We start from the raw sequence: 24,124 nt of genomic DNA, 5'->3' as shown, positions 1-24,124 counted from the left end.
AACTTTACCTCAGGATGAGAACAGAAATCATGCAGCAGCGGCGCGGGGGCAGTGGGAGGCCCCATTAGCTAAAGTGGTGCTTCAGGTTAAGAACAGTTTCAGGTTAAGAACGAACCTCCGGAACGAATTAAGTCCTTAACCCGGGGTACCACTGTAATGCTATGTTAACCTAACCAGAGGTCTCATACTGGTAAGCTGGAGAGGTAAAAAGGTCATGTAACTAAAACAATTGTTATGGCAGACATTGTTTACAGCAAACACTATTGATCAACCAATAAAGGTTAACCACACTAATATACCATATGGTGCCAGAATTAATTCCTAATTTATTCCTTATCTACATGTCCCTTTAGAGGAGAGCAGGTGTGTATGTAATTCTAAGTCATTCCTAGCAACAACCTGTTGAGTGAATTGTAGTAGTTCCCAACATTCATCTGTGAGTATCCAAATGAATGCAAGAAGTTGATCAAGAATTCTTTTTCTTGGCATATGCTGTTTTCATTTTGTGAGCTACACCAAGCAATCCCAAACTGGCTCATTCTATGGCTTTTTCCACAAACTGTAACTTCACTTCAATAAACATAAAAGTCACTTCCAACTCTTCTACAGTATCAAAATTTCCATCTACATAACAGCCAAACCAACAATGATAAGGAAGTGAGGGTAGCAAAAATGCTGTCAAGAATGTCGTCACCAAGGAGAGGTTAGAATTGGATAGGTGCTTATAGTAGTTTGTCAACCATATTTCATGGTAAGTCTAAAAGCACAAGCACACAAAGACAATTTGAAGTAAGTTTGTTATCAACATTCCTGCTTCTGAAAGCTCCACTCATCACAATGAACACTGGGTGTCAGCAATATCAGGGCTCTTCATCAAAACAGCTGGCTTGAAGCTGCAGCTGTTGAGTGAGGAAGGTTGTCACTTTTACCCTTCAAATGAGACACCATTCAAAACAGTATCAAAGGTGGTGTTGGGACATGCCACATTGTAAAAGCAGGTGCAGAGGAAGGTTATCAACGATAAGCAAGGTGGTCAGCATGTAGCAATGCTCTCTTTTATAATGGAAAGCAATCAATAGTTCAGATGGCACAGAACATCCTACTTCTGCAAAAGCAATTCTATTTTGTGTCGTGCCGGCACCTGACATGTGTGAATAATGAAAAAGCATGGGTGGATAAACTTCAGTTAGGGAAGTAATGAGTATTTGAAGAATATGCAAGCACCCCTGCTCAAATGACTTCAAGTACAATCCACCTCTGGCAGGCCCCTTGCTTCAATTCTGTTTGCACCTTCACCTACCCAAATCCCATTTCCTCAAGGCTGTGCTTACTAGGTTTTTTTGTAGCTCAAAGTAATTAGTGTAAACATTGCTGTTTGCACCCATGACCTTGAGCTGCAAGGTCTGTGGCTACAGAAACAGCTGAAGCAAGCCCAAGGGCAACCCACCTATGTAGACTGATGGGACAAGAGGGTCTTCAGCATAGCTCGCTTTTTACCACACAAATACCCAAGCCACTGGCAGGCATTCAGTATTTTAAAATTGTTCTTTTGACACATGTGAAGAACATTATGTCTCCATAGATTTTTGTTAGTCACATCAGGATTTTGTGAGCATCCTTCAAACCCGGTACTTGCAAAAGCCCTCAAGCTTGTGCAAGTACAATGAAGAAAAACTCACAAAACATGGCTGATTTTCGAGCCAAATGAGGGGATGTTGATGCTTCCCTACTTTCAGTCAGACTATGACTATACTCTTAGTCCATCTCTAAGTACCACCACAACCTCATAGGCCACACACACATACAAATAAAAAAAGCAGCTAGCAATGGGAGGTTATGAAATAGTTCCAAGAAAACGGCAAGTTTTCTGGAAGATTAAGCCAACAAAAGCCCTCACACACTGTCAAGTCAACAAAAATGAGAATCAGAAACATCACACACACACAGTTGAAAGTGGCCACGGTCAGGAGGCCAGATACCGGTATGTCATAATACTGTACTAATGAGCAAGTCTTAGCCTCTGTATTAGCCCTCTAGTTTTTATAGACAGTGGTTTCCAAACTTTTTTTAAAAGGCCCTGTTCCCTTTTAAAATTAAAATATGCTCAGTTCTGTCCACACTCTAGTCCACCCACCCTGATGCTCATAACCTCTCTGTATTCTCTAGGTAGCCTGTTTTCTTGAAATTAGAAGAAACTGTGGGCAGGTGGCCAGATAGCTGCATTCCTTGGCTTCTCAGGACCTAGCATGAAAGCTTCAGGTTGAGGCTTCTATTTTATTCCACCCCAAGCTCCCATCCCTCATTGTACACCACCATTAAATTTTTCTTACAGGATGCCACTTTATAAGTACTTTCATAAGTAAAAAAAAAATCACTCGGTAGGAAAGTCAGCTCCACACAGGCCTTTAAAAATGGGTTCATCAGGAAGGAAGCACCAAATGCCACACCCTAAATGCCGTTGCTCCTGAGCTTGCTGGTCACCTGAGAGTACCTACCTTTGCAAGATATTAAAAGGCATACAGGCATTATACAGTTAACATGACCATGAGCCATTGATATCCTCCATGAATTTGTCTAATCCCCTTTTTTAAAAATTCAAGTTGGTAGGCATTACTACATCTTGTGGTAGGAAATTCCATTGACTATCTGCTGCATGAAGGACTTGCTTTTGTCTTTCCTTCTGAACCTCCCAACATGTAACTTCATTGGAGGACCCTGACTGCTAGTATTATATGAGAGGCAAACATCTGTCTATCCACTTTCTTCACATAGCACATAATTGTACAAATCTTGATAATCTCTAGACCCTTACCTCCCTCCCCCCCCTTAACCAAGAAGCCTCCCCATTACAGAAAGTTTACCTCAAAGGGGATTTGTCCCTTCCCCCAGCCCCAAGCACTTTCTTCTGCACATTTTCAAGCTCTATAATCTCTTTTTTTGGAGATTATACAAGAACCGTGTGCAGTACTGTATTCCAAAAGCAGTTGTATGATAAATTTGGGGGGGAAAGATACTGTCTTAATGTTTATTGAGGAAAAGAAGCAGAATAACTAAATGGGGAGGGGGGAGAGAGATTCAAGAGATTTGTCATCATATTATGGATATGGTGAATATTATTTACCGTATATAGTTGCACCATGCTGCAGAACTAACCTAAGGATTGTGAAATCGCTTTAACACTTTTTCTTGGGAAATGTGCAGTGGATTAGGGAAATTTTGTTCAGGACATTATGAAATAGGTTATGTCAACACTGCTAGGATTTGTGCAGAATAATTTGCAAACTAGGTCCCATTTGTAATTTTTTTTAGAAACAGTTGAATATCACATTTATTGTAATTGACTTCTCAGGTGTATCCATGTGGGACATCATCAAATGCAATTGTCATTAGATGGGTACTCTTTAAAATGACCCTTAAGGGCCCAAGGAAGGATTAATACCCTTAGTCCACTTTAATTTTGGATTATATATTTACATAATTGCTTCTAATGCTTCTTTGTCTCCATACAGGTCTCTCGAGGAGAATGATTGCAAAACACAGAAGAATATCAAGAGACAGCATTACAGTGGATCACAATACCATTTCTTAAAAACTAAGTAACAACTGACAAAGTAAAATCCGAATACTCAAGAGTATGATGGAAGATAGAAATCACCTCTCACCTAAAGAATTGAGAGGGAGAGGGGGTGGGAGAATGATGGGGAAAGAAGAAAAAGGGAGGGAGAGAAAGAAATATGAGAATATGTTAGAGGAGACAAAGAGACAAGATGGGAAGCTTAGTGCATGAATGGATACAACAGGCAAGTAAAATACCAAATACAGATTGAGAAAATAATGGATTGACAAGGCTTGTGCTAGCCAGCCTGTAGACAAACACAATTGTGAGGACTGAACGGAGAGCAAAACAAAGGGACAAGTTAAAAAGAAAAGAACATGAAATTAGGCATAACTTAAAAATGGAACTTGCTGAAATAATTGGAAAGGCTCAAAGAATAGCTGGTCGGTTTTCTTGGTATACAGCAAAACTGTACAACTGGTATAGGAGGCTGCAAACAGTATTAATTCTGGAACACTGAAGCAAGTAAATAAGCCAGTGGAGGATCTGCAATATTGGAGCTGAAAGGTAGAACTGATCATCTTGAAGTTAAGGTTATATGTTTAAGTAGTTTAGAAGACCAGGAACTTCATATAGGAACTTATTCATATCTTGGGCAAAGGCCACTTCTCAGTGGTCGAGTTTGCAGAAGGTTCCATGTTGAATCTCTGGCACCTCAAGGGCAGGCTGGGAATGACCCCTGTATGTAACCCTGGAGAGTTGCTGCCAGTCAGTAGACATACAGGGTTAAGAGGAGCCTACTAGATCAAGCCAATGGCCAGTGCTTCTGTCCGGGAACTGTCCTCGGCTCAGCGCAGGGTGGTGGAAGGGCTCTTGGGATGCTACAGAGAGCCTCGGCCCCACCTGACCAGCAGCACCTCCTCTTCCAGCGGAGGAAGCAGCAATGTCTCTAGTGGGGAGGGGCATGCAGTTCAGAGGCTTGAGAGCAGAGGCTCTGGGGATGTTGGAGAGACCCTGCACTCCCCTCGCTCAGCGGGTGAGGAGGGAGACACGCCATTTCCGTCACCCCAAGTGCGCAGAGGGGTGAAACACAAGGAGAGGAGGTGGAGATTTCAGATACTGAAACTCTTATGTTGGGGTCACAGCCGGAAGGGGCCACTCCCGGATTCTGCTAGTGACTGATACGGTCATGTTTTTCAGCACTCTGCACTGTAAATAGTTTGCACAATAAAACTGTTAAAAGACAGTTCGGACTCAAGCCTGCTTACTCGTGAGCAACCCAATGCAGACCTGACAGCTTCTTTTCTAGGAAAATAGGTGCCGGTACTCACCATGAAGTTGTTAGGGTAAGTGCCACACTTTTTAACAACAAAAAGAGGTACTGGTACTGCGTACCCTTGAATACACCGGGGGGGGGGGGGGGCACTGTCAATGGCCAATCTAGTCCAACATCCTTTTCTCACAGTGGTGAATCAGATGCCTGTGGGAAACCTGCAAGCATAATTTGAGCACAAGAGCACTTTCCCCTTGTGTGGTTTTCAGCAATTAGTATTCAGAAGCTTTACTGCCTCCAACTGTGGATGGAGAGCATAGCCATCATGGCTCATAGACTTCAATAGCCCTCTCCATGAACTTGTCCAATTATTTTAAAGCCATCTAGGTTAGTGGCCAAATGGTTGATCCATGTAGTTAGTCAAAGATCTATCCCAATCTATCCCTGAGTAGGGATCCCATGCCACTTATCTGCCTATAGCCTGCCATTCTCTCCCCACCCCCCACTCTAGAGAGCCTTAATTGACATCCAGGGAACCAGAGAGAGCAAGCACAAATTCGTATATAAAAACAATATAGTACCTGCAATAACCTTCTTTGGAGAACCAGATAAGCTGGACATCCAGACTTCAGAGTCCAAGAAAAGAAGCAGCAGAGAAATAAGAAAAGCAGAAGAAGAGGCATTAGAAATACAGAGAAGCAGTTTTATAGCCCAGCAAATACTGAACAGCTTTTTCTTTTATGTGTGCACAGAGAAACTATTTCCATAAACCTCATAGCAAGGAAACAACCAAGGATGCTTCTGATGCTTTTCTTTCTCGCTAAAAGAAAAGCATCAGAAGGCCCAAAGTTATCCCTATGGTAGAGTTTCATTAGTGACAGATATAAGCAGGGAATTGTGTAACTTTGGTCTAAATCAGAAAGGTTTTGCTTTGTTTTTGAATAACTTATTAGTAATTTTAACAAGCATAATACAAACAATTAAGACAAATGAAGATGGTGACATAGGAATGGTTCACAGAAATGGTTCACCTAAGGCACCTCAGGACCTACATTTACAGTCCCGCAGCACAGGAGGGTCCTAAATGAACATCCTGGGCGAGGGGCTGTGCAAAAAAAAAGGCTCTGTATCAGCACCTGGCCATGGAATGGTGCTTTCTTATTTTAAAAACATTCTGTAATCATGGTCTACATGGCATGTACATGGCACAAATACTCATTATTATTTATTTAAAAATGCATTATTCTTTTATACAACCTAATGTTGCATATAGCCAAGTAAATCAGGGAAGTGGAAGCAAACTTCATTTTATTCCAGTAGTCATGATTATGCTATGATGTTTATATAGTCTGACTGTGGTTGTTGTATATCAGTGGAACAAATCCCAGTACGGCTTGCATTTGGTGCCAAATGTTGAAGGTGCCAAACGTAAGCCCTGCTTGCAGAGGAACAATCGGCAGCAGACTCTGCAACTGCATTTGTTTGGAATACTGTGCACAATTCTGGTCCCCTCTCCTGAGAAAGAATATTGCAGAACTGGAAAAAGCTCAGAAAAGGGCAACCAAAATGATCAAGGGGGCGGAGCAACTCCCCTACGAGGAAAGGTTGCAGCATTTGGGACTTCTAGTTTAGAGAAAACGGTTACATGATGGGAGTTTATAAAATTACATATGGCATGGAGAAAATAGATATGAGAGAAGGAGAAAAACCTCTCTCTTAACACAAGAACTTGTGGACATCCAATGAAGCTGAATGTTTTAGGGCAGATTTTAAAAAGCACTTCTTCACATGGCGCATAGTTAAAACTATGGAACTCACTCTCGAGGAAGGCCATGATGGACACCAACCTGGATAGCTTTAAAAGAGAATTTGACAAATTTGTGGAGGATAATAGCTATTGGCCATGATGACAGCATCATTGGCAGTACGTCCCCAAACACCAGTTGCTGGAAACTGCAGGAGGAAAGAGCACTGTTGCACTCAGGCCCTGCTTGTGGGTCTCCAATCTAGTTGGCCACTGTGAGGGCAGGGTGCCGATGGACCTAATCTGACCAAAGAGCTGGAAGTCCCCCATAATTGCTCTATCAGTAATGTAGAAGCAGTTGTAAAGCATGGAACAGCAAGTGAGGAGGAGGAAGAGAAATGTTAATTGCGTGCTTCACAACTGATGTCATGACAATCTAACTCTCCCATCCAATGGCTCAACACCACTGAGTCCAGGATCCAAAATTACTTAGCCGTACCATTGCCCACAAGACCCTCTGAGTATGTGGTGCAGCAATAAAACTGTTAGCACATTTGCAAAGCTAAGCAGGGTCCTATATGGACTGAAGCCATCCAGACAGACACTGACGTTCTTAAAGCAAAGGCATGATTAGAGTGCTTCAGACTGGAGGTCACCCTGTGAATTTAGCACCTCATTTCAACCCACTCTATCCGAAGCCAAGGCTGGAGCTGTTGGTTTATTAACCAATTTTTAAAATGTTTTTTTTTTTTTTAAGTTGGTCAATAAGCAGGTGATCAGCTAAACATTCATTAATATCACCAAAGCCTCTGTTTTCAGTACCTTTTGGAGGGAACTAAAGTTTAAAAGATTTGAATTGTAAGCTAAGCTTTACACCTACCATTTGGGACCAAAATAAATAGGCTCGCTAGTATTATTTGACCTGCCTGACTTTGAGTTGTGCCCGAGTGGAAGCTAGTGCAGATCCAGGGCAGTGCCCAAATACATCCAGCATGCACCTGCAAGGCCATCACAGGAAACAGTAAAAAAATTACTTGGAAATCACACTAGGTTGGTAGCAAAACCCTGTACCTCAGTTCATTCATCTGTAAAATGGAAAATTAAGCTACACATTTTTGAATGAGCTTCTGTCTCTGTGAGAGAAGGTATAGTTCCATTCTGAAAATCTTCACCAAGTGTTACAAGGGTTGACTCTGGTTACTTAGTGGCATGGGGGGGGAGCATTCTGCACATGTTCAGTATGCTCAAAGACATTGTTATTTTAGATGTTCCAGGAAATGAGGCCTGGCTAACCCTTTGCCATGAAGCTTTTATTTTAAAAGGAGTTCGTGCATTAGAAGGAGCTCACACATGGCAAGTTTAAAAACACTCAACCAAATACGTACATACTGTGTCTAGCTATTGAGGTTTCTCTGGATAAAGAGAAACAGAGGTGACAGTATAATGAAATAAAGCCACAGAATAATTCCATCCAGGGAAAATACTCCAGAACTTCCCAACTACCCCAAACAGAGTTTGCAATGACCATGCCAAACCAATATTGAAAGAGCCAAAAAACAGGCAATGATGAAAAATATCTGGAATAAGAAAATGCATAGAGCTTATGGTTCTATTGGAACCATATGCTCCCGCAGTGGCACAAGATACAGTTTTTAAAATAGTATACAACTGACCTACTTGGTGAGTGGGGTGGTGAGATTTCTATCCATGACTGGTTTTTTGAAGGAGCAGCTGAAGTGCAACCAAGCTATTCACACAATTGCCATTTAATCAGATTGCCCTGAATGCTAATTGGTTGTAAATTTTTAAAAGAAGCATTTCCCCCCTACACACACACACACATACTTGTCAACAGCAGTTGAGCCAAAGCAGAGCACAGGCGGCAGGGAATGCAGAAGCATGCAAGCAACTGGCAAGCTACATTGTAGATTTCCAAATAAAAAAGATATATGCACATATAGGAAGAACACCAGAGCTCCTTGTGTCTGACAGCAGCTAGACACAGATGAGAGTGCTTCTGAAAGGGAAGACAGCTAGCATTTTTTTTGTTCTGAACATCTGCTTAGCATTACTTTTAAGGGTTTTCTAAAAAGATTAAAAACTGCACGACATTTATATTCTAATTGGTCCCAGCCTCTACAACCTCCCCACTCCCATCACCAACAATACTATTGCATATAACCATTGAGCCCCATCGTGACAAAGGAGGAGCAGACACTGCAGTAGGGATTGGGAACCTGTGGCCCTCCAGGCATTGTTGAACTCAACTACCATCCTCCCTGACCATTGGCCATGCTGTCTTGGGCTGGTGGAAGCTGAAATCCAACAACATCTGGAGGCTACAGGATTCTTGCTTGTTATGGATCTCATATAAGCCACCCTGGGTGCCTTTCTGACTGAAAGGCAGGGTAAAAATGGTTTAAATAAATATGACGTGATCCATAAAACTGCTCTAGTGCATTTTTGCTTTGAACAGTCCAACACAGGGCATGTATGTACATTTAACAAAAACTTTCTGCAAGGCATTTCTAGAATAAGTTGCCTGGCTTGCGAGTTTAATTACATGGATAAGCCACTTCAAGGTGTTCGACTTATCATGTGTACGCTCAGACTTGCAAGAGATGGCTAAGGAAAGCCGGCAGTGGGTTCAGGTGGTAGAAAATGCTTATCAATTGAGGGAGTAGTTCCTGCTGCCCTGAAGCAGTTAGGGGTGCAGCCCCTCAATTAGCCACCCATGAAACTAGCGGTATACAACTGCCGCCCAGATAGAAATATCCCCCTTTGGGGCAAATTGCTCAAGAAGGTGGTGAGTGTCCAGAAGTGCTTGAAAGGAGTTGTTTATCTGGCTCCATTTCAATCTGGCTTTAGGGTTTGGCACTGAAGGAGCCTTAGCCACGTGACCTGTGCTGGGAGAGGCAAAGAAGGAGTGCAACCCTGTTAGTTCTCCTAGATCTCTCAGCAGCTTTTGATATCATTAACCCCAGTATCCTCTTGGACTGGTTCTGTGGGTTGGGAGTTAGGAGCAGAAGAATGTGTCTATCTCAGGGGTCAGCAACCGAAGGCCCATGGGCCACAAGCAACCCCCAAACCAAGCCGCCCACTCCGTGAGTCCCCCACGCGCTGTGCTAAACCAGTGCAGCGCAGGGACTCACTTCTGGGGCACCGGAAATTGCGTTGACACAGACGTCGGAAATCGTGGGCTCACATGTGTGCGCAATCCAGCCCATGGAGTGATCTCCGCTGGAGTGAACCAGCCCAGGTGAGGTAAACCTTGCCAACCCCTGGTCTAACTGCAGGGCCATGTTCAGAGACTGGCAGTAAGGGGCAGGGCTGCTCTTTGGTCCCGGGACAAATACGCTGCGGAGTTCTGCAGGGTTTCATATTGTCCCCTATGCTTAACACCATTTTGAAGCCACTAGAGTGCCTCTCTTTGCATTGTTCTACCTAGCCTGCAGGATCTGCCAGGTAGAGACTTTTTGTCACTCCATCAGTGACTTCATGTAAGGAAAGGGGCTTTTCTGTGGAATGCTCTTCCCCTGGAAGACAATGTCCAGTTTTTGGTGCCAGCAGAAAATCCTTCTCCCCCTAAAGGTCACCTCTGTGTTATAAGGAGGAGATGAAGAAATTCAGGTTGAGATGGTTTTATTGAGTGATTTTATTGTATTTAAATATGACCTTACCCAAGAGTGCTTGCTATTAAGGGCAGGATATAAATTAACAAAATTAAGCAACTGAACATTTATTGATCTTCAAAACCAGGCTGCCTGGAAATCCTTCTTGTTTTATCTGTATCACTTCCACCAGCAACAGGGAATCCCACATGTTGTGTAGTTAAATCCACCTTGTATTAATCTTTGGGATGCCCCTTTCCTTCTGGAGCTATGCCAACGGGCATATTGCTCCCTCTCTATTGACTAAACATAATGTGCTGTTCTCTCTGCAAACATAACACATTACCCTTTTAAATACAAATCCAGGGCATACCAGTGTTTTAAGCCTTGTGGTACTTTATCAACGGCAAAAGGTTTTCTAAGCTTTCATGGGCTACAGTCAACTTTATCAAATGCACAAACCTGTGACTCCAAAGGAAGTGAGCTCTAGTCCATGGCAGCCTTTTGCCCCTTTCTCATTTTAAAAATGAACCCTCATTTGCATTGTTCTACACACAATGAATCTTTCTTTGAGACTTTCGCTTGTTGTTCGCCTGTTATAAGTTGTCAGCTCCTCCCCTGTTCCGTTCCAGACCAATCAGAGCCCGCTTCCATTTGCCACGTAAACAGAACTGCCTCATTTATCATCTCCACGCCAGCAGAGACCAAACTGTTTCGAAATACTCACATCTGGCCTTCATGTGATCGAATGGTGCTTCAGAACTGATCATATGGCACAAGAAAGCTCAAGGGGGGGGGGGGAGAGGAGAAGCAAGGAAGGAGGAAAAAAAAGCGCAGTAACGCCCTATCTTTCTCTTACTCCAAAAGCTGTTTTTTTTTTCCTAGACTGTAACCTGAGCAGAGGTATCACACATGCTCCAAATAAACAAGGCATAATTCTACATTTACACAATTGGGCTTCAAACAACATCACAAGTTAACTCTCCCTGGAAAACAGAGCCCAATAGTCCAAGGAAATATAGGCTGAAAAACTAGCACCGTTGCATTTCATTTCCAGCATGATATACCTTGTGCTTAATCCCCAAGAAAGAATCCTGATCTCATTTGAGACATTAGGAATCTACAGGATTATTTTGTTTTGTCTGGGCACTTTAGGTCCAGGGGGAAGCTTCTGACTTCAGGGAGTCCAGACAGATTGCACCTCCTACCCCCTTCCCATATGGTTGCTATATTAAGACAGCATGCATGGAGATCCGAAGGAGGTTATAATACTGCTATTTTAGGGTCCAAAGCAGTGCAGCTGGCTTCTAAAGGGAGTCTGGATAACTTCATTGCCATCAATAACATTTACAGCTATGCAAGCAAGGAGGAAATGGCAGGAATTTGGGCAAGAGTTGAGTTACTGCCAAAGATGGGGAGGCAGCTCTGGCTCCCAACCAGACAGTATCACTTAGCTGATTAGATGCATTTGCAAGGGCTATCGTGTCCCAAAGGAGAAGTATCGATCATTACTGCAACAAAACCCAGGTTCTTAACCTATTTTTAAATAGGCACACATTTGCTTCCTTCAATCCAAACAGCTGCAGTGAGAGACCTAATCATGTACTGCATTGTTTCCCAAACTTCCAATAGCTGAAGCACAATTTTCCAAATTAAACCTGGCGTTGGCACACCTAAGTCCTTTAAGATTGCGTTTGGTGTGTAGGAAGGAGCCCATTCCTTCAGTTTCTGCACACTCTGCTTGGCACTCTTCTTCCAAGGGCAGGTAAATCTGCTGCATCAGAAGCAGTGAAGGTCCAATCTCCCTCAGCTCAAATCATAAATAGCTCACTACTTGCAACCAGCATCTGAACACCCAGTAAAAAGCTTGATTTTTTTATTCAAGAATTCCAACTTGGCTCGCACCTCCTGCATAGTAATAAAAACAACCCAGACCTGCTCTGGGAAGGGGGGGGGGGAGTGAGTGCCTGCTGGTGCTTTTCTGAAAAATGCTTTCCCAAAAACTGATGTCCATTTTCAGGAGTGCACACTGTTGCCAGGCAATGTTTCAAAAACTTTATGTATTTCAAAAATCAGCTCACAGAGAACTGTGAATTGGGGAAATGCAATTATTTAACTCAATTGCTGATGAGGAGTGACCAAAAGATCGAAGCACACCTTAACCAGAGATGTGGCAGAATTACCTCCCCACTCAAGCCAGAGCAGTGAATCATGCAAAGAGGCATCCTCTTCTGTGAGTGGGTCCTTTCACAGGAAGCTTTAATTATTCAATATTATTTCTTAGATCACTTGTGGCACTATGATTTATTGTGATAAGCACAAACCTCAGATTTGTATGTGCCTCCCCAACACCCTGACTAGAAGGAAGATTTCAAAAACCTTTATTAAGCCATGGCTTTACACCAGTGTGGTACCCTCCAGGTGTTGAGGCCTGTAACTCCCATCATCCTTGACCATTGGCCATGCTGGGAGAGGGGCTGGAGTCCATAACATCTAGGGAAGCACCACACTGGGTACCCTGTTCTACAACAATATGGATAAACAAGATATGAAGCTGGTTCGTTTTGAGAACTGAGCACAGGTACTCTTTAAACTAAAACAGGAAACTGTTGCTTACTAAAAACCAAATAAAAAGCCCTCCAAAGCCCTCCTGACAGCCACATGAGGAGAGCACACAAACCCAACACTCACTGCAGCTTGTGCATGTCATGATAAAACCACGGCTTATCATGAGCATCACCAAATGGCCCTCAACATTTAACAGACCATACTGTTGTCCTAAGCTCCTGGTGTATGTAGACATGAGTTTGGGTGAAGGGTTATTATCCAAACAAGTTTTCTATATTGCATAAGCACAAGAGATTGCAACATTTCTAGTGAGTCTGGCGGGGAATGGGGTTAAAATAGCCCAATGCAGATGTTCCAAAAATATAAATATATCAACACTAGGAGAAAGGTGCTGCATCCACACAGCAGTTTATTCTCTCCCCTCGCCCCCAACATTTCCTGTCAGGGCTTTTTTTTTTTCAGCTGGAACTCAGTTCCCAGCACCTCTCCGGTGGGTGCCATTGCCATTGTAAGAGAACAAGGGAGATGTTCATGGCGACTTGAGACATCTCTTTTTCTAGAAAAAACAGCACTTCTTACTGTTAATTTCTGCATTATATTTCAGCTTTCACACAACATAAAAGGCACTAATGGAGATCTAGCGGAATATAGTGTAAGTTTAGCACTTATTTCCTGTCAGCCGATTCCAGAAATAAATCTGTTTAAAGTACCAGCATGCAGTTCTTTCTCTGCCATTCTCATGGATGAATGATGAGGAACAGAAGAATGCATGTGTGGAAGGAAGTAGCAACATTGTCCAATAAAGTTTGGTGTTGTGTCACACCACGCCCACTGGTGTGAATGAAATTTAGCACAACATGCTGGTAAATCAGTCAAAAGCCAAAGTTCCATAACACAACAGATACTGCAGTGCAAAAGGAACATTTTTTTAAAAAAAATGACCGCAAACATTATAAGTCAGGAAAACTAACACAATATTCCCCACATCGGAAAGCACCCTCAGTTGTTGTGCATTAGGCTGAACATTTGCATCCAAGAACTACCAGCAGATGGGATGCACCGAAAACAACGTTCCAAGTAACTTTCCTTATGGGAAAAAAGCACAACATAGCAACAGCAGGTGCTTGCGTCGATTATCCAGTGGAAATTTAAGGAAGTGTAAATAGTGGCAATTCTCCTGCTGATGCCAGCCAGTTACCTTGTAGAAGTCATGAACCAGGCATATTATACAATTAGGAATTCCAAACACAGCAAGCTAGACCAGAGCGAGTCACAAAGCAAGGAAAATATTTCCAAAGAAAGGAGTTCCAGTAGGTGCTTCAAATGACAAATCAATATCAAAAACACAAAACCCATCCTCATAACACTTCTCCCAGCAAGTCTAGTAACTTAAAAGAAAAGTGAGATCTAGATTTCTTGGCAAGATTCACAAAACAATAAGCATCCATTTGTTTTATTTCTTAATCTGTCCTGGTGTTTTTCATGGGACTTCTTTCTAGTGATGATCACAGTGGTTTCAGTTTCTGGTGGTGTGGGGGGGGGGGAATGCACTACCAGACTGCAGCAAGAATGTTATATGCTGCTGGGTGGCAAATTCTATGCTTTTGTCCAGAAGCAAAACACATTACAGTATCATCATCATCAACCTTTCACCTTGAACTCCCAGGAAAGATAACAATTCAAAAATACAGTATTAAAATCAGTTAAAACAAATTAGTTAAGATAGGACTTATCCTATCAGGTGTCAAAGGACAGGGTATTTTCCGCATTATTCTTCCAGCTGCAACTGATTGAACTACTGAGCACAAGGTGTAGTTCTAATAGCCCTGCACCACCTCAAATATGTCAGAGATGTCCTCATATTAAAGTATCTCTGAGTTAGCATGTCCAGCCTACCTAGCCTTCTCCCAGTTCAAGGGTTAGTTCAGGTTCTATGGTAGGACTCTGAATACTAGAGACTGACTGCTGTGGCAAGTGCACTATTGTATGCACATGTGTACGTTGTACCTTTCATACTCACAGCCCATGCCTCCAAAGTGGCAAAGAGTTGTGCTTGGCAGCCTGGCAGAGCTAATGCACTGAACATCCTCAATAATATGGGAGTGCACTTGCTTCAAAGAGTGCTGTCACATTCTTTGCTGCAAGCTAGAATCTTGCATGTTGGCAGAAATTAGGTACTATGTTAACACGTTACTGTTCTCTTAGAAAACCCCAGTATTTTACTACACCCCATGGCACCGGCTTTTATGTAACGAGAAGAGACCAACAAGTAGGTCACACTAGCGAAACCACTATTTTCTTTCCTTTTTTGTTTAGGAGGAGGAGAAATCCCAAATGAGAATGGATCATAACACATGGTTTGTATACAGAAGGTCCCAGGTTCAATCACTGACATATTCAGTTAATAGAAACTAGTAACAGGTGATAAGAAACATATTTACTGAGAACTTGGAGGGCTGCTGCCAGTCAGAATACACAATACAGTGGTACCTCAGGTTATATACGCTTCAGGTTACATACTCCACTAACCCAGAAATAACGCTTCAGGTTAAGAACTTTGCTTCATGATAAGAACAGAAATTGTGCTCTGGCGGCGCAGTGGCAGTGGGAGGTCCCATTAGCTAAAGTGGTGCTTCAGGTTAAGAACAGTTTCATGTTAAGAATGGACCTCCGGAACGAATTAAGTACGTAACAAGAGGTACCACTGTACTGAGCTAGATGGAAAAATAATAGTCTGAGCTGGTACAAGGATCTCATGCTGCAAGTTATGAGTTAAAGAAAGTTGAAAACTACTGTCCTATGGTTGCCATAACACATAGTGCATGGACATATTTAAACCAGAGACGTCACTAAGCTGCATACAGAAAACAGTGTGTCATGCTTCATATTTAACAAGCAAGTCTTTCCACACAATAGCTGCTCATATTTATGTTCATACACAATCCGATCTGGCAGGAGCCATGGGAATTGTATCTTGGGGACTGTCTCCCCTGCTTCAGAGTACAGTGGTACCTCGGGTTAAGTACTTAATTCGTTCCGGAGGTCCGTTCTTATCCTGAAGCGTACTTAACCTGAAGCACCACTTTAGGTTATGGAACTTCCTGCTGCCGCTGCGCCGCCAGAGCAGGATTTCTGTTTAAGCGGAGTTCTTAACCTGAAGCGTACTTAACCAAAGGTACCACTGTACACTGAGTATTTTCCTCCAGAAAATACTTGTCAAATCAACATTAAGAGTGTGTGGATGGGAGTTGGAGTCCATCTGGAGGGTTACAGATGCTCCATACCTTCCTTAGGGCAGGAGAGAGACATGCTGGATTACATCCCCCTGGTACACTATGCCCCCCATTGGGGGGGGGCTTCATTTTGTTCTCCCTTTGAAACATTTAGCTGACGGGCAGCCAAAAAGATGCCTTCCAGATGTTTTGGATGACAACTTCCTTCAAGCCCAGCCAGCACAACCGATGGTCAGGGATGATGGGAGCTGTAGCCCACAACACCTGAAGGCACCACATTGGTACCCCAGAACTAGCCAAATGAAACCAGGTAAGAGGGAAGGACAAGACTACTTTATCTTTGAAAGGTAATTTCAGTGGGTAGTTTTTAACCACCCACGCATGACAAATTGGAGCTGCCAAATTCTCTCGTCTACAATGTAATTCAAAGTAGAGGACCTTTGTCCTTTGCACACAATCACCCTACTGAGCAAACATTAGAAGCAAGTCTCACGCAATAATCTATAATTATGAGATGGCTTCCGAGTACACACAGCTGTCCCCAACTGCGCCAATGTCAGCCAGAGAGCAAGAGAAAAGAAGAGACTCGTATTGAGCCAGTAACAGCAAGAGTAACCATTTTTGTTGGTTAAAGAATTATTAGAGAACTTCTAGGTATTTACCGGGAAACAACTCTTGGCCACTAACTGTGGGACAGGATGCTATCACTGTACAGACACACAGAGTCACCATGCTACAAAGCTCCAGCACTAGAAATGCTCTGGGATTATGTCCAGAGCAGACTATGTTTCTAAAGCACAGATGGTATTTTGCAGAGGGTTTTTGTTTGGGGGGCGGAGGTGGAAGAGATAAAGAATTGGCCTAATTTATGAGATGTCTGTACAGAACCATTAATTTTAAGAGGATTTATAACAACATTTTACAAGTGAAATAAAAGAGGGTGCCACTTTGAGTTGAAAATAATTTGAATTGTGCAATTAAATCCAACACATGCAGCTCACATGTGTGTATAGTTTGCATGGTTAAGTAGCTGAAGTATTAACTCAGCACTGTATACATATGTCATAGCCATCATAATTTCACATGAGAGAAAGGGAGGAATGCCACATTTAATACAGTAACCGCTTTCTACAGTTTTTATAAAGCACTTGTATTAAAAATAATTACTTTATAAAACACCTGCAGCCAGATCACAGTCAATTTTTAAACAATGCTTTAAAGCTCAGTGAAAATTATCAATACTAGAACTGTAGAATTTAAACAATCAATGTTTTACTCCAGTACAGTGGTACCTTGGTTCTCTAATTGAATCCGGTCTGGGGGTCCGTTCGACTCCCAAAACTTTTTGAAAACCAAGGCATGGCTTCCAATTGGCTGCAGGAGCTTCCTGCACTCAAGCAGAAGCCACGTCAGACATTCGGCTCCCAAAAAATGTTCGCAAACCGGAACACTTACTTCCGGGTTTGCGGTGTTCGGAAGCCAATTTGCTCGACGACTAAGCCATTCAGGAACCAAGGTACCACTGTACTCTAATTCTCATTGATCTGTGGGGTGGGGGTACAGAATCACCATCTTTAAAGTATGAATAGCAGAATGCTATGCCCCACCTCTGTTCTGGGGACGAAAGGGGCACTATTATTCCAATGGTATGAGCTGAAAGCATTAACAGATCGTGTCCATTTTCTCTTTATGCCAACTTTTTGAAGGCCCGTTTTGAAGAAGCAGATCTACAGAAGCAGCTCTGGCTTGTTCTGCTTTGGGTTTTCCCAGCCCTAAGAAGAGAAGAAGGCTTGCCAGAAGATATAATATTGTTATCAAAGTGGAGTATATGGTCAAGGAATTGGGGCAAAAATAATTTGCCCAGGGGGAGAGCCTGTCCAAAATCCCATTATGTTATAACTAGATGAAGCATAATTTGGTGGATTTTGTAAAAATGTAGCAGGTAGTCTTTTTTTTTTAAGGCAAACCAGGAAGATTAAGAAATTACAAGGAAGCTGCTTCAAAGTTAGAATATATATAATATATTGATGGATATAAATAGCCAAGAATAAATATTGTGATAAGTGGGTTGCAGATTTAAATGAAGATATTCTGGAGATAGTATGAGAATCCATGTGGGAGCAATACAGACATAATTCACCACGTGGAAATATTTTAAAGTAATAGTAAGATAGTACATGACGCCATAGAGAATTAAAACGATTTATCTGGAGGAGAAAGCCGAACGCTGGCAATGTAACGTTGCATATTTGATGGAAAGATCTGGTTCTACAAAAGCTTTCAATACTTATATTAAGACATGGTGCTGTACCCTCTTAGGATTTAACTGGGATATATGGAAGGTGCTAGATCAGAAATAGAAAAAGAAATGTATGTTTTACTGATAGCAGCAAAAATATTTGTGCAAGATTAGGGAAGTACAAAGAATAGTGGATTGGGAAAATTGAACATTTAGAGAGAGAGAAAGAGAACTTGGACATGTTTTGGACTTAATCTAGTGATAGTTCTTAATGGGAAATGTTAAAAGTACTATGCATTACCTTGTTATGGTTTACTCATATGGCATTGAGTTTGACGTCTGACTGTGAATGACAGATTTAAACCTACACACTCAGGCATGAAATGTAGCTCATTCATTCGAATCATAGTCTCAGCCTGATCTACCCAGCAGGGTTAATAAAAGATGAATGAAATGACAACAGTTATGGTTTCTTATGCTATTTACCTCTGGGTTTCACGCTACAGGCTAGGAGCCTTTTGTCACATCATCAGGATTTTCAGGAAAGGGGAGGGGGAGATAGACAAAATGCCAACTATCCATTAGAATACCACTTAGTTAAATTGCAAAAATCAAGCATTCCAGCTTAGCTAGCCCATCAATGGAATTAATAAGAGTCACATGCCAGATAAGTACAACAGCATTAGGGCAAGTCATTCCCAAAGAGAAATAAGAGCTACCGCCCAGGCTCTAATTGAGGTCTCTATACCCCCGCTTAATACGCACGCACGCACGTGCGCACACACACACACACACACACACACACACGGAGGGAGGGAGGGAGGGAAAGGGAGAATTTTGTAAAAAGTCAGACCATTGATGCATCTAGCACAGTAACTTTGACTAGCATGAGCATCTAAGACAGAGAATAGTCTTTTCTAGTATTCTAGCCAAGAACCTTCTGGTATTGTGGTCAAATTCTTCCTGGGATAGCCAACATGGTGCTCTCTCAATGCTGCTGGATTACAACTCTGAATTAACTCCCCTGGAGGGGGGGGAACTGTTCCATAGTGTGGGGCTACTCCTTGATCCATCAGTGCTGCTTGAGGTCCAGGTGGCCTTGTCGACTAGGAGTGCCTATTTCTAGCTGTTCAGCAGCTACTACCCTTTTGACAGATGTAGCTTCACCACAATGATCCATGCTCTGGGAACTTCCAGATTGGACTACTGCCATGCACTCTACACAGGGCTGCCCTTGAAGACATTTTGGAAGCTGCAACTTGTGCAGAATGCAGGAATAAAGCAGAGGTGGGCATTTCTGGCTGGACTCAGAATATACTGGTCTTAAAGCATCTGCTCTGGTACCAATTCACTACCAAGCCCACTTTAAAGTGTTGATTTTGGCATACAAAATCCTATGTGACTTGGGCCCCAAATATTTGAAGACTCTTCCTCCCATGTCCACCTGCCTTGACTGGTTTGTGGGCTGGTGGTGCATGGGGGCTTTTTCTCTGGTGGTCCCCAGGTTGTGAAATGCTATCTTCTCTGAGGTGCATCTTGTATAGTTTTCAACATCAGGTCAAGATGCCCCTCTTTACCCAAGATTTTATGAAAGTGGATGTTTCCCCTTGTGCTGTATTGCTGCACACCTGTTTTGCTGTTCTCATTATATTGTTTATTTCTGCAGCTTTAACATATGGTTTTCAATTAATTGCACTATTTTTATATGGCCTGCCCCAAGACCATTCAGTGAAGAGTGGGCTATAAGTAGAAACAATAAACAAATAAGATATAAAGTCATCCCTGACCACTGATGTTGCCAGCTGGTGCTGAGGGCAGCTGCAATCCAAAGCATCTGGATATTGCTACTTGGGACTAAGTCTCATTTAACTTAATGAGGCTCCCTTCTGAGTAGGCATTAACGGGATTGCATTGTGAACCTATTCTCCCATCCGACTCCACAGCTGCACTTTTATTCAGCCCTGCACAATACATTTTGCTGCCTGAGGCAAAGGACAAGACAGCACTTCCACTTTCCATGTACAGAAGCCACCTCGATTGGCAGCTGGAATTTTGCTTCAATAGCTGTAGCAGGATAACATCATCCACTGCACCTGAGGGCAACAGGCTAGTTCAGGGAGTACATGACAAGCTACATAGCACACACAGCTCTGATCTCCAATGGAAGGGAATGCCCAGAGGTTCAGAAGGAATTCGTCACCTGAAGGGACTGCCTTCCTCTGCCTAATGGTAGAGCTGGCCCTGACTTTCATTTCTGAGCCATGTCTGCACTGTACAGTGCACACAACAGAGTATAACTTGTATTTATGCTTTTGGCTGATTAGGAGAAAACTTACTAGTTAAAAATTTAGGCCAATAAAGATCATAGAGAACCTAATCTTAGGGTATCTGTGCATGATGAATCTCTTACTCATACAGCAATTTCTCCAACAGCTGGTAAGGATGCAGCCATTAAGAAAACCCAGTGATGAGTCAAGATTGAATCCATGTGTGGGCAGGTGGGCCAGAAACACATACAGTCAGGGTTCCTGCTCCTTTTTATAGTAGTATGCAAGACAAAGTTTTAGCAGCTGCATGTTTTTTCATACCAGCACAATAAGCTGCATTTACTCTAAAACAACACCCCTTAGATACAGCTAAAGGTACAGGAACCCCTTCAGGAGCACTAGACCAGGGAGGGATGGAGAAATGTGGTGATACACATGAGGGAATGGGCAATGCATGCACAAACTAAGCTTGCAAGTTCAGTTATACCATTACCATTCCTCCAGAAATAACCATGAACAATCCCTGGATTGAGACAGGGTCAGGTTAGAGTGACCTTAGCAAGAACATGAAACTAGATGGTCTTCAGGTAGCTTCCAATGCAATGCAAAATTGCAACATAGAAAGCCTGCTTTTTCTGCATTTAGTATTTGTAAAACATTTCCCCATCAACTAGAGAGGGAAAGGAGAAGCGCATTTTCTGCTGAAATATACAACAGCAAAAATGTGCAAGCAACATTTTGCCTACTCAGTTACAAAATATTTTAAATACCCCCTTTCCTGCTAAATGAAATCCATTAAACACCCCCAACATTTCACACAACAGGCAATAAAAGAGCAATTGTTAAGAAACATTTTGAGCTTTGTAGATATGGTGCTACATATGGAACAAGCATGGTTTCTTACCTGATTTCCTTTTTGAGGATCCATAATCCCTGAAAAAAAGGCAACAACAGATAGACATGGTTAGGTCTTGAAGCACAGGGGAGAAAAAAGGTAAAGCCCACTTGCTCAGAGGCACATTGTGGGCTTCCCCTCTTTTAAACTGGAGCCTGGGACCACAAGGCATTGACACACACACCCAGCCGGTGATGCACCCTCCCTTGATCAGCAGCAGCTGGTGCTTCTGCAGCAGAGCCTAACAAGCCCATGTGATCCACTAGAAAGAGCCGACCATCCACTCAAGGGAGGGGGAGAGCATATCAATTCTCCCTTCTTTAAATCAAGCTTCAGATAGAGCTGTTACTGGCTTAACCCTTTATCGTTTTCATCCAGCACAGAGGCACAAGCATGCCGGCTACTCCCTGCAAGGTTACCACATTTGCTTCATTAAGCAATACTGTGTGACGCTTGCAGTACTATGGTTTCAAAAAAGCAGTTTGCCATCTGCATACCCCTGCAGCTTCTTCTAGTTATCTCTGCCTAACACTTGTCTGTGCAAAAGAAGAGTAGAAATGTCTGGCTTCTTTCACATAAGGAGAATAAATGCTGTTTTCTCACTTTGACTGGAATACACGCAATAGCAAGCTGGTTCTTTTGATTATGGGGCTGACAAGGTTCCTTTATTTCTAGAAAATATTTTATTAATTTGTACATTCACATAGATAGATGTTAAAGGAGAAGCTCTTGCAGTTCCAAAGCAGGATTTTCTCACCATCACCACAATCATTGCATGCTTACTTAGAAGTAAATCCCAATAAGTTCAATGGGAGCTAACTCTCAAGTAGGTGTGCATAGGATTTCAGCCTTAAACATGAGGGAATGCACATTTGCCCATCTATCAGTACAATCCCTTCCCTACTAGAAATGAATAACAAACCGGTGTTCCCCAGATGCTGCTGGACTCCCAGCTTCTAGTAGCCCCAGCCAGAATGGCCAACAGTCAGGATTATGGAAGCTGGAGTTCAACATCTGGAAGGTCACAGGTTCCCCACCTCTACTTTAAGTGAAGCAGCTCTCCAAAGTCATAAATGACAATAAAGGCATTTCATGAAAACATACAAATAGGAAATTGGTTAAAGCATTTAAATAATGATTAAGAACCTGTTCCCCACCTCTTGAAACTACTGACCATTCATAGGTGATTGGGGGGAACTGAAGAGAGAATAGAATACAATGTATGGGTGTAAACAATACTATGAGCAGAATACCCAGTGGTACCAATGCTTCTCTTTGGGGACACAACCCCTGACTGCTTACCCCCTTCCTTCTGGAGCTCTGAAATTGTTAAAATTGAGATGGATGTAATGTTTCTAGCATTCTGACCCCTTTCCCTCTTTCGCGAGACAAATAAACCAATGAAATAAAAGTAATTAGTATCCTATTCATTTACTAAGCTAAATCGTTGCATTGTGGAGCCCTCTTCAACATGAATCTGTTCCTTCACAATCCGGGTCAACTTTTTCCATAGACTTAGAATGCCTCTCATTGTGATGGTATATTAAGTACAAGAGCCCAAAATTCCTTGCCTCCAGCAAAAACAGGGCTTGAGGAAGGCCAAAATTTCTGAAATTCTCTCTGTTCAAGCACAGTAGACAGAAAGAAGGGCCCTGTGTTGAGGAGAAGGGGCTGCACAGACTTAAAGCAATACTGCGATGATATTAGAAGAAGCTACAGTCTAGTTCTACACATGTTTACTCAGGAAGACTTCCCATTCTTCAATGGACAAATACCTATACCCATTATATATGGCATAAGTGTGTCTCAGCTTGCAAATCCCAATACAGTCGTACCTTGGATCCCAAATGCCCTGGAACTCGTCCGTTTTGGCTCCCAAACACCGCAAACCCAGAAGTGAGCATTCCAGTCTTTCTCTGGAACCCAAATGTCCGACGGAGCTTCCACGGCTTCCAGTTGGAAGCTGCAGCTTGGTTACCAAACGTTTTGGAAGTCGGACGGGCTTCCAGAACAGATTCTGTTCAATTTCTGAGGTACCATTGTATATTTGCACAATGAGGGACTTGCCACACCTCAATTCCAGAGACCTTTCTTTCTTTCTTTCACCACGCTGACCATCAGTACTATTGGTTGGCCCATTTCAGAGAATGGCCACATTCACACCACACATTTAAACCACTATGATGCTACTTTAAACAATTTACAGTTCCCTGCAAATAGATAGTCAAGTCACTCTGAAATTGTAGCTCTGTGAAGAGAATACAGGACATAAAGAAGGGTCCAAACAGGAACAAAAAGAATGAATAATTGGTGATGGAGTCAGGAGGATGACATGGAAATCCATTGAATGGGATAATATATGTGTGTGAAGCTACTTTTTTGTCCTTAATGTTTTGCCTTTGAAATTATTCAACGTTCCCTGATGAAAGATGAACCTTGGGTTTGATGAGTTCATCAGTGCATTGGGATATAATATATGGCAGTGCAGCACCAGGAAAAGACCCATGCCTCATGGGGAAAGCAGTGACTATGGAATAACAAAACAGGAGGCTTCAGAGGGCAGGAACAATCAATTAAAATCACATGACCTTCCCCAGAAAAGGTCATCCAGACTGGGATATGCAACACTGATGTTTATTGCTGGCTTTTTCCTGGAAAGTTAAAGGACAAAATAGATATTGCTTAAGAATCATATCCCCCATCTGGTTCTGCTTTGCCTTGTTTATCCCTTCAATTTG

At 42.5% G+C, this 24,124-nt stretch overlaps 1 protein-coding gene across 1 annotated transcript in view; it reads right to left on the bottom strand.

The window, feature by feature from the left end:
- SH3PXD2A (SH3 and PX domains 2A) overlaps window positions 1–21,564 on the bottom strand; it is a 95,678-nt gene extending 74,114 nt beyond the window's left edge. The window contains 1 exon segment of the mRNA XM_033149740.1: window positions 21,396–21,564. Within this exon segment, the coding sequence (XP_033005631.1) occupies window positions 21,396–21,558 (163 nt within the window). The 5' untranslated portion in view covers window positions 21,559–21,564.
- Window positions 21,565–24,124: the final 2,560 nt, after the last annotated feature.

This window comes from Lacerta agilis, chromosome 5, assembly GCF_009819535.1.
Source record: "Lacerta agilis isolate rLacAgi1 chromosome 5, rLacAgi1.pri, whole genome shotgun sequence".
Lineage (NCBI taxonomy): Eukaryota > Metazoa > Chordata > Lepidosauria > Squamata > Lacertidae > Lacerta > Lacerta agilis.
This window is presented reverse-complemented; position numbering and strand designations above follow the sequence as displayed.